At 41.2% G+C, this 17050-nt stretch overlaps 1 protein-coding gene across 3 annotated transcripts in view; it reads right to left on the bottom strand.

Moving 5' to 3' along the window:
• Window positions 1–17050, bottom strand: part of LOC134357219 (EGF-like repeat and discoidin I-like domain-containing protein 3) — a 294825-nt gene that overhangs the window by 205989 nt on the left and 71786 nt on the right. For all 3 annotated transcript variants that reach the window (XM_063068512.1, XM_063068511.1, XM_063068510.1), the window contains exon 2: window positions 12746–12874. In XM_063068512.1, the coding sequence (XP_062924582.1) occupies window positions 12746–12874 (129 nt within the window). The remainder of the gene's footprint in view (window positions 1–12745; window positions 12875–17050) is intronic.

The raw sequence follows: 17050 nt of genomic DNA, 5'->3' as shown, positions 1-17050 counted from the left end.
CTCCAGTAGTCAAAGGTGCTCACCTGCTTCAAGGAGGCTTCAATTATACAGGTGCCCAAGGAGAAGCCTCAGGACTCACATTACCAGGTTTAGGAACTGTTATTACCCCTTAACCACCAGGCTTTTGAACCTGAGCGGATAATTTCACTCAACTTCACTCATTCCAACACTGAACTGATTTCATAATCTATGGACTCATTTTCAAGGACTCTACAACTCATGTCATCAATAATTATTGTTTATTTATTTAAAATTATTATTTTGGGGTTTTTTGTATATGCACATTTTGTTGTCTTTTGTGCATTAAATATTTGTCTTTCTTATGTGCCCTTTTACCTGATTCTATTGTTGTTTTTCATTGTGAATGCCTGCAGGAAATTAATCTCAGGGTGGTGTATGGTGACAAATATGTACTTTGTTAGTAAAATTACTTCGAACTTTCGATCTCTGAATTCTGAACATGATCACTTTATAATCGTCTCTAAATGCCCCTGTTTCAATTTTGCTGTTTGCCCCCGTAAGATATGAATTGGACTAGATTTTCAGGTATTGTTCTCTGCACATTTCTTAACCTGATTTTTGCTTCAAGCTGTGAAAGGAGAGACAGAATAGCCAAAAGACTGCAGCCACCACTTACTGTACTCTTGTCCACACTGTACCAGAATACGTGGACACTGAATCAGCCTTTCCAACTACCCTTGGACCCACCAATAGACAACCTCATCGGGGTACATCATACTCAAGTGATGAAATAAAATGCTTCAACATTGTTTACAGCTATTTTCATCACAACTAACTAATAGTAGGACTATATGTTGTGTAAACAAACTATTGTTTCAGGCTTTGGAGATTGGGGAAGAGTCTATTGGTAGGGGTTGCAATACAGTGAGCAAAGAAGATCAGTAAAAGAGAGTAATATTGTTGGGTTTGAAGGCTGGACTGCTGAAACAACTGATAATTAAACTTGGAAAAGGAGAAGTTAAGAGACAGAAGAACAAAAGATCAAAATAAACAGGTTGAAAGAAAAAAATGAATACAGTTGTGGCCAAAATCTTTGGAAATATTCAACCTGTTGTATCAAAGCCACCCGGTGGACAAAACATGTATGTACGGACATGAAAAATAGTCAGATACAGCAGGCCATGTATTTAACATGGAAACTTAATCAGGGAAAACCGAAATATTAATGCAACAGGACAAAAACACAGAATGTCATACTACAGCACAGAAACAGGCCATTTGGTCCATCTAGTCTATACTGAACCATCAACATGCACCTGGACCATAGCTCTCCATACCCTCCATTCCATGTACTTATTCAAACTTCTGTTAAATGTTGCAATCAAATCAATATCCAACACTTCTACTGGCAGCTCGTTTCACACTCGTACCACCCTCTGAGTGAAGAAGCTCCCCTTAAATATTCCATACTTGGAGAGGATGTTTCTTACTGTAGGGATCTAGGACCAGCCTCGGGATACAAGGCACTGCCTTACTGTGCCCCTCCAAGATTCCACTACCTTGTCATAGTTTAGAGTCTTGTGTGCCTCAGTAACCCAGAGAGCTATGTTGGCTGGAGTCAGGGCTTTATGCTTTGGCTCTTGGTAGGGTCACCCATGCTGAACAGGTCAAAGGGTAGCAGCCAGACTAAGAGTGGTCCATTGATCCTCCAGGTTCGTGGGTTCAGCTCAGGGCTAACAACCCTGACTGGTCAAACTAAATCATTACAGAAACATCAATGAAGAATCCTTCTACATCTGAGTGCAACGATATTCCTGAGTCTCCACTTGGGATCTGCATGACTGACAGTCAACTGAGAAGAAGCTATTGACATGATGAAGGAAGCCGTGAACACCGCCGGATATGGAGGATTAGTGGCGTAACAGGCAAAAGAAGACGTTACTGTGCTGCCCCTTTTTATAATGATGAATTCTATTAACATAGTTAATATTACTAAGTATCAGAGGGGAATAGGGATGCAAGGTAGTGTAGCAGGTAGGGTAGTACTTTACAGCACCAACTATAAGATTGGGATTCGATTCCCACCACTCTCTGTGAGGAGCTTGTATGTTCTCCCTGTGACCACATGAGTTTCCTCAGGGTGCTCCAGTTTCTTCCCACATTCTGATGATGTATGGGGTGGGGTTAGTAAGTTGTCGGCTTGCTATGTTGGTGCCAGAAGCTTGACGACACTGGCATGCTGCCCACAACACTTCCTCAAACTGTGTTGGTTGTTGATGCAAAAACAGTGCATTTCACTGTATGATTTTGAATACACGTGATATATAAAGCTAATTTTTAATCTTTAAATCCAGCAAACAGTCCAGCCAGCTTTGTAACAGCATTGTAGATACTCCTACTGGCAGTAACCCAGGTCTAAAATTGACCAGAACGTGGAAAGGAATGTGTTAATAGATAAAACCAACATGGAAATGTTAAACACACACAAAATGCTGGAGGAACTCAGCAGGCCAGGCAGCATCTAGGAAAAGAGTGCAGTCAATGTTTCAGGCCGAAACCCTTCGGCGGGACTGGGGGAAAAAGGCTGAGGAGTAGATTTAAAAGGTGAGGGGAGGGGAGAGAGAAACGCAAGGTGATGGGTGAAACCTGAAGAGGGAGGGATGAAAGTAAAGAACTGGGAAGTAAATCAGTGAAAAAGATCCAAGGCCATCGAAAAAAGAGAACGAGGAGGCGATGGGTGGGAAGGAGATAAGGTGAGAGAAGGAAAAGGAGAATGGGAAATGGTGAAGGAGAGGGGGTGGGGGGCATTACTGGAAATTCTCAATGTGCTTACCCACCATTGAGCACATCTACAGGGAGTGCTGCATGAAAGCAGCATCCATTACCGAGGATTCCTACCATCCAGACTATGCTCTCTACTTCCTCCTGCCATCAGGAAGGAGGTACTGGCACCTTAGGTCTCACAGCACCAGGTTCAGGAACAGCTATCACCCTACAAATATCAGGCTCCTGAACTGGTGTGGATGACTTCACTCACATCAACTACAAACTAATTCCACAAACCTACAAACTCAATTTCAAGGACTCTTTACAACTTATGTTCTCAATATTTTTTTGGACAATTTGTCTCATTTTGCACATTGCTTGTTTGTCAATCTTTATTATAGTTCATCATAAATGTTTATTTTCCTGTAAATGCCCGCAAGAAAATGAATATCAGAGTAGTTTATGGTGACATATACATACTTTGATGATAAATGTACTTTGAAATTGAGTTTGCGTCATATTAACTGGATGATGGCTAATTTAGTTGTACCAGTACCTCTGCAATCCCATCAATATCCTCATTTCCAGGACATCTACGCAGCCGTGACCCTCAGGGGCCTGGGATATATTATTATTTTTGAATGTTTTTTTATGTAACTATGCTTTTTGGCTATCATAAATATATGTGTTATATGTACTGTGTGCGACTGTTGGTTCAGTGTTTTGCTCCCTGGTCCCAGCTGTTTCATTCAGCTGCATTCATGTGTATTCCAAAAGATGTACCGGTAGGTTGGTTAATTGGTCATTGTAAATTATCCTATGATTAGGCTAGGGTTAAATAGGTGGGTTGCTTGGTGGAGCAGCTCATCTGCTCTATATGTCTAAGTAAAATAGAATAATTAATAAACATGATTCTGATTCTGATAGTCGGTTTCCTATCAGTCAGCCAATCTACCAACCGTGCCAGTATGTTATCTCCTACATGTTAAGCTTTTTTCCTTAAATTAACTTTGACACTTCACCTTATCAAATGCCCATGGAAACCCAGGTGTGGTACACTAGATACTTCTTCAAATAATTGGTCAAATGTAATTTCCATGCGAACTTGGCCTTATTATCTTGAGTTTTTTCTTAATGTTCCACAGTCATCTCTTGCTTCTAATGCACTCTTGCTTTCTGTCCCTGTGCTTGAATGTGATACACCTTGGCCTCACCAACAATCCCCATGATTTTGATAGGATGAACTTGTAGGAATCTCTGGCTTTGACATCTTCCACGGAAATAAAGAGTTGCAGGCACTTGGCTTCAGCAGAATCCTTGTTGGGAATATCTCAGACAAAGAGCACAAGCAGACTGATTATTTTCTCTGAAATCATTTCTCCCTTGTTTTTGTTCCAGATTTGGTAGCAAGCTTCAAATGGTGAAAATCAGAATTACAATTCTCTTTCAAATTCTGTTTTAAAATTGCTGACATGCATTCCTTCATTTGTTCACTGATATCATGCATATTTTATTTACAAGTTGCTCTGCAAGAAATTTTGCATCGTAGTTACATTTGGTAGTTAGGTAGGGAAATTAGAACAAAGGCAAGCATTGTTAAAAAAAAGATTTGAGACACAGGAGACAGCAGAATCTGAAATATGAAGCCATAAACAATCTGTTGGAGGAACGCGAATTTCTGACAGTTCCTTTCCCCCTACAGATGCACACAACCTGCTGAGTTTCTCTGGAAGATTGTTGGTTGTTTAAAAATAATCCTAAGCTGTTGAGCTTTTGAGGCGATGCCTCAGAAAAGCAGTATCCGTCATTAAAGGACCACATCTCCCAGGACAGGGTGGCAGGGTGGGATATGTCTCTACCAAAGGAGGTGTAAGGTGCTCCTTCCCTCCGCTAACCTGCAGGTCACCCTTGGGCAAGCTGTGATACCTGCTTAACAACCCCCGATCAGGGTCTCGTGAAGCCATGGGCACAGGTGGTGGATGGTTGTAGGAGGTGCACATCGCAAGTCCTGGTTATGCGACCACTGATGCCAGGCAGACAATTTCTGAAGAGTATTGATAATGGTTGGGGTCACCCATCTTGTAAAGAAACTGCCCGGAAGAAGGCAAAGGCAACCCACTTCTGTAGAAAAATTTGCCAAGAACAATCATGGTCATGGAAAGACCATGATTGCCCAAGTCATAAAATAAAAGTCATGTCAAGTAACGAACGAACAAACACCCTCTTCCCATTGATACTATCAAGGAAGAGTTACAGGAACCTGAAAACACACACTCAACATGTCTGAAACAGCTTCCTTTCCTCTTGTCAGGTTTCTGAATGGACAATGAATCCATGAAAACTTGCTCATGATTTTTCCCTTAATATAATTTTCAGTTTTTTTATTATTATGTATTGGACTGTACTGCTGCCACAAAACAACAAATTTCATGACATATGCCAATGATATTAAACCTGATTCTGATTCTGATTTTACATGCACTCCTGCAGCTGCTCACAGAATCATCAGCATGGCAATTCAATACCACGGTACATTTTACACTCTACGTGATTGAAGTCAGTCAATCTCAGAATACAATCAACAACTGTTGTTAGAGCCTTTGAATCCACAAAGATGATCAAGCAGCCATCTATGCAAGTCCTACCCATAGCATTTTGTTGTCTCTAAACTGCCCTCTGATTGTACCGCTCACCTGCATATCTGGGGTCATTTACAGTAGAAGCCAATTAACATCCTACTATCCACGTCTTTCTGGCCTGGGATGAAACTGGAGCAAGCAGGGGAAGGACTTCACATAAGCAGCACCAGAAGTCACATCTGAACCAGGATCATTGGAATTGTGATAGAACGATGGGCAGAGAACAGCAGAGCAGCAGAGAACAATACAGGCCCTTCAATTCATGATGTTGTGCTGATCCTTTAACACTCGAAGATCAATCTAACAGTTCCCTCCGACACAGCCCCCATTCTTTCTACACTTCATGTGCCCAAGTCTTAGTGGAAATAGAATGCAATAAAGTTGGACTTCACCTAAATGCTAAGAAGACAGAGTACATGGCGTTTAACTGTGACGAAGGTACTCTCAAGACCGTAGAGAATGATACCATTAAGAAAGTCTTTGACTACAAATACCTCGGGTCAAGAATGATGAGTTTGGAGAAGGACATGAAGATATGGAAGGCGCTGGCGTGGAGGGCTATGAACAACATGAAGGAAATCTGGAAGTTGAACCTGACCAGAGGGCTTAAAAAGAGGATTTTCATAGCAGTCATAGAGTCCATTCTCACGTACGGATGCGAGACATGGACACTCACCAGGATGATGCGAAAGTCTCTAGATGGTTGCTATACATGAATGCTCTGGATGGCTCTTGACGGGAGTTGGCAACAACACATGACGAACGTCGAGCTCTATAACAACTTACTGATGCTCACCACTAAAATCGAGGTGAGAAGACTGCAACTAGCGGGACACTGTCTACGCCACCCTGTGCTACCTGCCAGCCTAGTCATCATATGGGAGGCCGAGCACGGGAGGATGAACCCTGGGCACCCTCCCAAGACTATGGTCAACACGCTCCTAGAAGACAGCGGCGCGGCTAACGTAGATGAACTGAACACACTGATGAGGGAGAGGGAGAAGTGGAGAGTCCGTCATTGTGCCTGACGCTGGCCCCCTAGGCCTGAGTCAACGTAGTAGTAGTAGTAGTAGTAGTAGTAAGTCTTAGCCTAAGGGTTTCTCAAATATCCCTAATCTGTCTGGCTCTACCATCATTCCATACACTCACCACTCACAGTGTAAACACTTCCCTCTGACAATCTCTCCCCGCCCCCCCCCCATCTTTCCCATCTTTACTTTCTCTGATCACTTTAAAATGATGCTCTCTTATATTAGTAATTTCATCCTGGAAGAAAATCTCTGGCTGTCCATTCAATCTAATCTTCTTATGACCATGTACACCTCTATCAAGTCACCTCTTATCCTCCTTCACTCCATAGAAAAAGCCCTAATGTGCTCAAACTATCTTCGTAATACTTGCTTTGCATTTCCTCTGTATTGTTATTCTGTGACCCCCTAGAGTCCTTGAACCATCTGCTGATGGGAACTGATTCCCACTGTTTATCTACTATACACTAAACATGCCATGAACCCATACATCTCCATTAAGATTCAAGATTCAAGATTGTTTAATGTCATTTCCAGTACACAGGTGTAAAGGAGAACAAAATAATTGTTAATCCCGATCCAATGCAGAATAAGAAAAAACACAATAAGATAAAGAACACAATAATTTAGAAAAACACAATAAATATGGATAAATATATAAGATGGCTTATATACAGAGATCGATTGTATGTCCATGAAGTGACATTAGGCACAGGAGTGTTTGTACAGAAGGTGATTGACAGAAAATAATAAAATAGTGGTGGGAGTGGAGGGGTGGGTTAGTGGGTGGAAATGTTGATCAGCTTTACTACTAAGGGAAAGTAACTGTTTTTGAGTCTGTGTCATGGTCCGGTCCGTGATGTCTGCATTCCAGTTCACGGTCCGGTCCGTGGATTCTGTACTCCAGTTATTCTGTTTTTCCCTTGTTCCGTTGGGTGCCTTAATTGAGGCACCTGATTCTTGTTTCGGGCTGGCAACATAGATGGCTCTAGGGTCCAATGATTCCTTGCTGGACCGTCCTCGGCAGTAACCTTGGCAGTAACCTCATCAGTAACATCGTCAGTAACCTTGTCAGAATCCCTGTCAAGATAAATAACAGTCTATCATTGTGTGGTTTTGTTTCTCTGTGTCCTCTCCTCCGCTGGGTATGTCCAGCCATTTGCCGCTACTCTGAGGGGGGAACGGTCCCAATATTTTGTGCCCTGTGTCTAAGAAGAGTCCCGGCTCTATGACCTGTGTTCAACGAGGAGCCCCAGCTCAGTGTTCTATGTCCTGTGTCCAAGGCGACAATCAAGTTCCAAGTCCAAGTCGAGGGTCAAGTTCCAAGTACAAGTCCAGGTTTTCCAGTTCAAGTCCAGGTTGTCACTCTACGTCTACCTTCGTGTTATCATTTTGTCCTCGCTCCTTGGCTTCCCTAGCATTCTTAATAAACAAAGTCCAGTTCCTAGTACTTCAGTGTCTGTGTCTTGCATTTGAGTCCGCTAACAACACCTCCTTATGACAGTCTGGTGGTCCTGGTATGGATGCTACGTAGCTTCCTTCCTAATGGGAGTGGAACAAACAGTCCATGAGCAGGGATCCTTAATGATGTTACTGGCCCTTTTTCGGGTACATTTCTGTATATATATTCTTGATGGCAGGTCGGTTGGTGCTGGTGATGCATTGGGGAGTTTTAACTACTGTCCGCTGCAGTGCAGTTTCCATACCAAGCAGTGGTGAAGCACGTTAGGATGTTCTCTATTGCGCACCTGTAGAAGGTTGTAAGTATTGGTCTGCCCACTCCAGCAATCTTCAGCCTCCTCAGAAAGTAGAGGTGTTGGCGAGCTTTCCAGATTCTGTAGGAGGTGTTCTGGCACCATGAGAGATTGTATGAGATGTGCACTCCCAGGAGTTTGAAACTTTCCACTGGTGTGCCACCGATGTAAATCCTCTCTGTTTGTACTTTCATGAAGGAGAATGCTCTCAATCTAAATTGGGGCAGCAATGGGCAGCACGGTAGCTTAGCGGTTAACGCAATTGTTTAACTATACCAGGGGTTCAATTCCTACAGCAGTCTATAAGGAGTTTGCACATTTTCTCTGTTACCGCATGTTTTCCCTTTGGGTGTCCTGATTTCCTTCTACATTCCAAAAATATACTTGTTAGGGTTAGTGAGTTGTGAACATGCTATGTTGGCGTCACAATAGTGGCGACACTTGCAGGCTGCCCCCAGCACATTCCTCGCTGATTTGATTTGATTTGATGCAAGCAGTGCATTTCACTGTGTGTTTTGATGTTTCAATGTACGTGTGACAAATAAAGCTCACCTTACCTTATGAATCGCATCTAAAAATCCTCATCCCCAGAAAGGCAATAATAATTTTCTTCTGCAATCTCTCTTAAAAATTTGCTTGCTTTCTAAAGTGCCGTGACCTGAATTAGATACATTATTGTATTTGTGACCTAACTTTTGTTTCAGGAAGATTATATAATTGCGCCATTTAAGAGAAACTCTATCCCAGTTAGGACAGCAGGGTGGATCTATTGCATGTTTGTTGGGATTAATGCTGATGGATATTGATGTGGTAGATTTAGGGCTCTTTTTCAATTCTTTATACCATATACTTTATTGTTGCCAAACAATTGATACTGGAACGTACAATCATCACAGCGATATTTGATTCTGCGCTTCCCACTCCCTGGAGTACAAATCGATAGTAAATATTAAAACTTTAAATTATAAATCATAAATAGAAAATAGAAAATGGAAAGTAAAGTAGTGCAAAAAAACCGAGAGGCAGGTCCGGATATTTGGAGGGTACGGCCCAGATCCAGGTCAGGATCTGTTCAGCAGTCTTATCACAGTTGGAAAGAAGCTGTTCCCAAATCTGGCTGTACGAGTCTACAAACTCCTGAGCCTTCTCCCGGAGGGAAGAGGGACAAAAAGTGTGTTGGCTGAGTGGGTCGTGTCCTTGATTATCCTGGCAGCACTGCTCTGACAGTGTGCGGTGTAAGGTGAGTCCAAGGACGGGAGATTGGTTTGTGTGATGTGCTGTGCCATGTTCACGATTTTCTGCAGCTTCTTCCGGTCTTGGACTGGACAACTTCCATACCAGGTTGTTATGCACCCTAGAAGAATGCTTTCTACGGTGCATCTATAAAAATTAGTGAGGGTTTTAGGGGACAGGCCAAATTTCTTTAGTTTTCTCAGGAAGTAAAGGTGCTTCTGTACAACTCTTTGATCCTATAACTCCCTGCTTCGCACTCTGTACCTCTACTAATGAACTCTAAATTCTCATATGCACTTCTGCCTATTCCAGTAACTGTCCAACAATTTCAAACATCCCTCCCCACCACTGAGCGCATCTACATGAAACACGGTTGTAGGAAAGCAGCATCCATCATCACACAGCCTACCACCCAGGACATGCTCTCTTCTCACTGCTGCCATCAGGAAGAAGGTACAAGAGCCCCAGGACTCGCACTACCAGGGTCAAGAACAGTTACTACCTCTCAGCCATCATGCTCTTGAATAAAAGAGGATAACTACACTTACTTGCCGCATTACTGAAATGTTCCCACAACCAATGATCTCACGTTAAGGACTCTTTATCTCATTATCTTATGTTCTCTTTATTTATTACTATTTATTTATATTTGCATTTGCATAGTCTGTTGTCTTCTGCACTCTGGTTGATCTTTCATTGATCCTGTTATAGTTACTGTTCGATAGATTTGTTGAGTATGCCCACAGGAAAATGAATCTCAGGGATGTATATAGTGACATATCTGTACTTTGATGATAAAATTTACTTTGAACTTGGTATGTACACATCCTCTAGAATTTTACCAGATCACCTAAATTGACTCTTCTCACTCTTCCTACTAAAATGAGTTCAGCCACTGAGGATTTTTCCCCCTCTTCTGATCTACAATGATTTCTGTTAACTTAGTCACTTGGCTGCACATGTGGTCAATTTTCCTCTGGTGTCAAGGCCTGTGAATTCTGAGGAATACGGGAAGTCTGTTCCTATCCATGTTTTTGTGTCACTTATATAATAAGACCTAGTGCTAATTGGTCTTAGTGCACATAGCTATAGCTGAGCACAAAATTCCTTAGTTACATGATTTCTCTTTGACTTAGCTAGACATAATATTCACAGTAACGTAAAATTCAAATCTCACATGACCTTAGATTTTCTTTGTAAATTTTTGAATATAACATACATTTACTCACACATCTAAAAAACTGTGATTTAAGACATAAGACAAAGGAGGAGAATTAGGGCATTTGGCCCATAGAGTCTGCTCTGCCATTCTATCATGGCTGATTTATTATCCCTCTTGTTATGTTTTGTAATTTCAAAACATTAAACTGATTCAAGGAAAGACATGAGAGTTCAAGAAAGTGAGTGTAACTTTGTCTTTTACTTTAAGTGATCTACACATTTCGTAGTTGCATAATGACATATGCAATTAGCATCATATTATATTTTATTATATTTTACATATCATCCATAATTATAGTTTAAACGAACAAGAATGCTTAATCAACCACTACATATACTGGATTACTCAAGTATTATTTAAGAATTAAATACACAACACCTCTCAACCCCATTCTCCTGCCTTCTCCCTGTAACCTTTGATGCCCTGACTAATCAAGAATCTATCAACCTCTGCTTTATATTTCAGAGAAAGAGTTTCATTCTGGTTGAAACAAAAAGGATCAATTAATTCTTCTTAAAAGGAAGGTGGTTTGTATAACAGGATTACAGCGCCAGTGATCACTGATCGGGGTTCAATTCCCACTGCTGTCTGTAAGGAGTTTGTACGTTCTGTGCCTGACCGCATGGGTTTCCCTGTGTCCTTCAGTCACCTCCACACTCCCTAGGTGTACAGGTTACAATTAGTAAATTATGCGCATGCAGCAAGGGGTGATTGATAAGTTCGTGGCCTCGGGTAACAGGAGATGAGTTCTTAACTTCAAACTTTCTGCATTATCACTCAAAGAGTTGAACTGCACGTGCATGTAACAAGAGCGTATTGGACCTCCAGGTGGTCCACAGCAGGGGTGATTGATTGGTTTGTGGCCTAAGGTAGAAGGAGATGAGTTATACAGCTCTCATTACAGGCACATGCAGTTCAACTCTTTGAGTGAAAATGCAGAAAGTTTTAAGTTAATAACATCTCCTTCAGGACACAAACTTATCAATCACCCCTGCTGTGGACCACTACTGGAGGTCCAAGACGCCAACTTCTACAAAGAAGGGATCCATGTGCTCCACGACCGCTGGACTAAGTGTGTAAATGTAGGAAAAATAAATGTGTTAGGTTTTCTAAAATTGACTCCTCCTACCTTAGGCCACAAACTTATCAATCACCCCTCGTATGTTGGTGTTGGAAGTGTGACAATCCCAGGGTGTTCAGGACGATCCTCACTGACTTAATCTGATGATGTTTCAATGCACATGTGACAAATAAAGGTAATCTTTGAAAGAATTTATTTAAAGATACTGTACAGTAACAGGCCTTCCCATCCCAACAAGCATGCACAGCGCAACTACACCCAAGTGGCCAATTAACCTACTAACCCATACGTATTTGGAATGTGGGAGGAACTCGGAGCACTCGGAGGAAACCCGCATAGTCACGGGAAGATTGTACTATATCCTTACACACGGCAACGGGAATTGAACGCAGGTTGCTGGTGCTGTAATAGCATTACACTAAGTGCTATACTACTGTGCCTATTTGCTCAACCTTCGTGTTTCTAGTATCCATTTCCAATAGGTATAAAGTTATATCACGCTGCACCCATGAAATCACTACAGAAAGAATTTAATGGTAAATATAATTTTGTTTTGCATGCTTGTGTTGAGCTAACACTGAATGAATGCTAAGTTACAAAACGTATCACATGGCTCTCCATTTATATTATGCATCAATCTCATATAGGTAATTAAAATAAATTTCTTTTAAGGTTCAGTTTTATAATATTTTAAACTGATATGTATATTGTGGAACAGTTGAAGTAATGTTCATTTGAAAACAGTTTCATTCTCATTAACCTATGGTTAATATAAAGACATAATACTTGTCTCCAAAAAACTTGCAGTCACTGAACCTAATTATCTTTATGGTTCTTAAATAGAAAAAAATTAATAATATTCTCCCACAATTAGTTAGTAATATATAACAAATAATAAAAACAGCAAGCATTTAAAGATATGAGACAGGACAAGGTAGCAAGAACATAACAGGTGCTGGAGTACGATTATCCGGTTCCATGGCACAGGTTAATATTCAGTAGTGTTAGAAGAGGCAGGCATGCAAGAAATAGGTGTTGCCGAGGTCTGTGCTTACACTTACCAACCTCCACAATACTAGAGCAGCTGGGACCTGTGAATCCTTCAGGACACTCACATGAAAATGATCCCTCTGCCAACCCTGCCATGCACGTACCACCATTCTCACATGGATTGGGTTCACATAATTCTCCTGTTAGGGAAGCAAAACAGAGTAAAATCAGTGGATGTATTAAGATCGAAGAAAGTTACCCAAAACAAATCGATAAAAGATAACTGTGATATTTCAATCAACTCCAAGTAAAAGTACAGAAAATCTGTAGCCTAGCCATGCAGAAGGGAAATTACTAGTTGGTGGATGAATCTCATTAAATGTTTGGCGATGACACAGCTTGTTGTTGGCAGAATTCCAAATTGTGATGCGGAGATGTACCAAAGTCACACCAGAGGAGCGTTGGCGTGTCACCAAAGACCCAAGCAAGTTTCAATAAATGTGCCTTGGTGAACATTCTGACTGGTTGCATCACAGCCTGATATGGACCCTCCAAAACACAGATCAGGAAAAGCTGCAGAGGGTTCCAAACTCAGCAGCCCCATCGTGGGCACTCCCCAACATCGAAGATATTTTCGAAAGGCAAAGCCCTAAGAAGATGGTATCCATGAGTAAGAACCCACATTATATGGCGCATTCCCACTTTTCATTGCGACCGTCAGGGAAGAGGTATAGAAGCCAGAAGATACAAACTCAGCAGTTTAGGAACATTTCTTCCACTCTGCGATTGGATTTCTGAATGGACAATGAACCCATGAATGCTACACCTCTTACTGTACTACTTACTTATTTACTTGTAAAAATATTTCTTATTGTAAATTACAGTTTTAAAAAATTATTTATTGCACTATACTGCTGCCGCAAAACATCAAAGCTCACGACATAACCATTTATCAGCGGTAGTAAACCTGATTCTACTCTGATCCTAAATAACCAATTCCAAATTGATTCTAAGCTTCTTCTATAACAATCTACCGGTGCCTTAATATGCCTAACATGCTGGGTAATCACCTATATTGTCCTATAGTAAACAATTAAAATATTAGAAGTCTTATTGAACAATATTAGAAGCAAACCACGACACCATTTCTATCATATCTTTAAAGTTATTATTCTGCAATGTAGCTGAGTCATTGTAAGGGAGTATAGAGAACTGTATAGATATAGAACACTACAGGACACAAACAGGCCCTTTGGCCCATCTAGTATGTGCTGAACTGTTCATATGTCTAGTATCATCGACCTACACCCAGACCATAGCCCTCCATAGCATTTCCATCCATGCACCTATCCAAATTTCTCTTAAATGCTGAAATCGAACCCACGTCCACCACTTCTTCTGGCAGCTTTTTCTATTCTCTCACTACCCTCTGAGTGAAGAAGTTCCCCTTCATGTTCTCCTTAAACTCTTAACTCTTCACCCTCTAGTCCTAGTTTCATCCACCCTCAGTGGAAAAATTCTGCTTGCATTTACCCTATCTATACCCTTTCTATTGTCATTCCTATTATAGATATTATCATGTTACATCATAGCATCATATTAAAAGGTAAATTATTTCTCAGATCACTGGGTATCTATAAAGAAAGCAATTATATTTCTGTTACCAGAGCACATGGGCAAGGATTACGTGTATAGCCTGTATTAGTTCTCCATTTCCGATTCAATGGTTTGAATAAAAGTGTTCTTTAAATCTAACTGAGCTGCATTACATTACAAGGCATCCCTTTCTTTATTTAGCTATGACAACAAAGAAGACTCACCAGTTCAGAACGACCAGCGCCAGTGCTTTCTGCCTGGCTGAAGCATTCAATTAATGCAAAAAGAAACAACGATATTCAAATTATAATTAGTTTATTATTGTTATGTGTAGTTCAAAGTTCAAAGTAAATTTATTATCAAAGTACATACAGTACTAAAAGGCTTAGGCACATATATATAGCTAGGGTGCCTAAGTCTTTTGCACAGTAATGTATTTCTCAACATAGAGGGGACAGTGAGTTTGTAAATCTGGTGGAGCAAAGGATGTTGGAATGGTGAGCGTATAAAGTGTCGCGGGAGGGGTGTGGGATAGGGAGCAGAGAAGGAATGCTGGGGGAAGGGGGTGGTGCAGGTGCAGACACATCCAGCCCTGAGACTCCAGGCAAGGTCATTTGATTCCAAACAATTGGTTTATTGATCATTACAGAATGTCTCTCTGGTGCTTCCCACTCCCCCTCCTCTCAGTCCATAATAGAGACCCAGATCAGAATCAGATTTATCATTACTCACATATGTCATGAAATGTGTTTATTTTGGGGCAGCAGTAAAGTGCAAAACATTACATTACTTCAGAGCTGTGCAAAAATCTAGGCATCATAGCTATATATTTATAGATAAGACTTTTGCACAGTACTGTATGTGCCACAATATACAGCCCTGAAATTCCTTCTCTGGTAGGGTGATCACAGTAATTACAATGAGACACAATATGATCAATGAAAGAGCACACAACGAAGCAGACAACTGAACTGCAAAAAAAAACCTGCAGATACAAAGAGAAAGAGGAAACAATAATAATAATAATATTAATAATAATAAATAAGCAATGAACATTGAGAATATGAAATGAAGTGAGACCACAGGTTGTGAGAAAAGTTAAATGTTGAGGTGAGTGAAGTTGAGTGAAGTTATCCCTCTTGGTTCAAGAGACTGATGATTGAGGGGTAATAACTGTTCCTGAACCTGCTGCTGCAGGTCCTGAGGTACCAGGGAGGGAGGGGGGGGGGGGGAACCTCGACTCAGACCATGAGAGGCCTGTGTCAGGCATTTTCATGCCTTACAAGGCGCAGATTGGAAGCCTGTGTGGGGCAATGTGTGATTAAGTGCCTTGCTCAAGGGCACAAACATGCTGCCACAGCTGAGGCTCGAACTAGCAACCTTGAGGTAACTAGACAAACACCTTAACCACTTGGCCACGTCCCCAACACAAAGGCACAGTGAAAAGCTTGTCTTTAATACTGTTCATACAGATCAGGTCATTACACAGCGCACTGAAGTAGAACAAGGTAAAACAATAAAAATGTAGAATAGAATATAAAAGCTACCGAAAGAGTGCAGTGCAGGTAAACTGTAAGGTACAAGATCATAACAAGGTAGATTGTGAGGCCAAGAATCTATCTTATTGTACTTTCAAGAGTCTGATAACAGCGGGATAGAAGCTGTCCTTGAGTCTGCTGGTGTGTGATTTCAGGCATTTGGATCTTCTGCTTGATGGAAGGGGGGAAGAAGAGAGAATTTCTGAGGTGGATGGGGTCTTTGATTATGCAGGCTGCTCTACTGAGGCAGTGAGAAGTGTAGACAGGGTCTGTACAGGGGAGGCTGGCTTCCATGAGGAGCTGAGTTGAGACCACAACTCTCTACAGTTTCTTACGGTCACGTGCAGAGCAGTTGCTGTACCAAACTGTGATGCATTCAGATGGGAAGTTTTCCATGGTGCATCAATAAAAATTAGTAAGGCTCAACAGGGACATGCCAAATTTCTTTAGCCTCCTGAGGAAGTGGAGGTATTGGTGAGCTTTCTCAGCAATAGCATCTACGTGATCAGAGCAGCGCAGGTTATTGGCTATGTTCACGTTCATGAACTTAAAGTTCTCAGCTCTCTGGATCACAGCACTGTTGATGTTAAGGGGTTTGTGCACCTCCCTCCCCAACCCCCATGAAGTTAATGATCAACACGTTTGTCTTCCTGACATTGCGGGAAAAGCTGTTGTCATGACACCATGTTACACAATATGACTCATGATGATGCAATATATCAGAATGTTCTCTACCATACTGTATATCTGTAGAAAGTTTCAAGAATTTTTGTTGACATGTCAAATTCCCTCAAACTCACAATAAAGTAGAACCACCGCCGCACCCTTCTTCATGGCTACATCAATGTGCTGAGTCCAGGAAAGATCCACTAAGACGTTGATATCCAACAACTTGAAGCTGCTCATTGTCTCGTGATGTCTTATTTATAAGACCATAAGAGCATAAGAAATAGGAGCAGAATTAGGCCACTTAGCCCTTCGAGTCTGCTCCACTATTTCATCACGGCTGATCCATTTCCCTCTCAGCCCCAATCTCCTCCATGTATCCCTTCAGACTTCAATCTTTTTGGTAAGTTATGACTTTATCCCAAAAATATGACCTTACCAAGGCTGTTTCCAAGGTCTAAATTTCACTGATGTTGCAAAAATACCATTCACATAAAATAAAAATACTGATTCAAAGTTCATAGTAAATTTATTGTCAAACTACGTATAATGTTTCCATTGGAGAATATATTGACT

Source organism: Mobula hypostoma, chromosome 16 (genome assembly GCF_963921235.1).
Source record: "Mobula hypostoma chromosome 16, sMobHyp1.1, whole genome shotgun sequence".
NCBI classification, from domain to species: domain Eukaryota; kingdom Metazoa; phylum Chordata; class Chondrichthyes; order Myliobatiformes; family Myliobatidae; genus Mobula; species Mobula hypostoma.
Note: the sequence above shows the minus strand (reverse complement) of the source record. Positions and strands in the feature narration are given on the sequence as shown.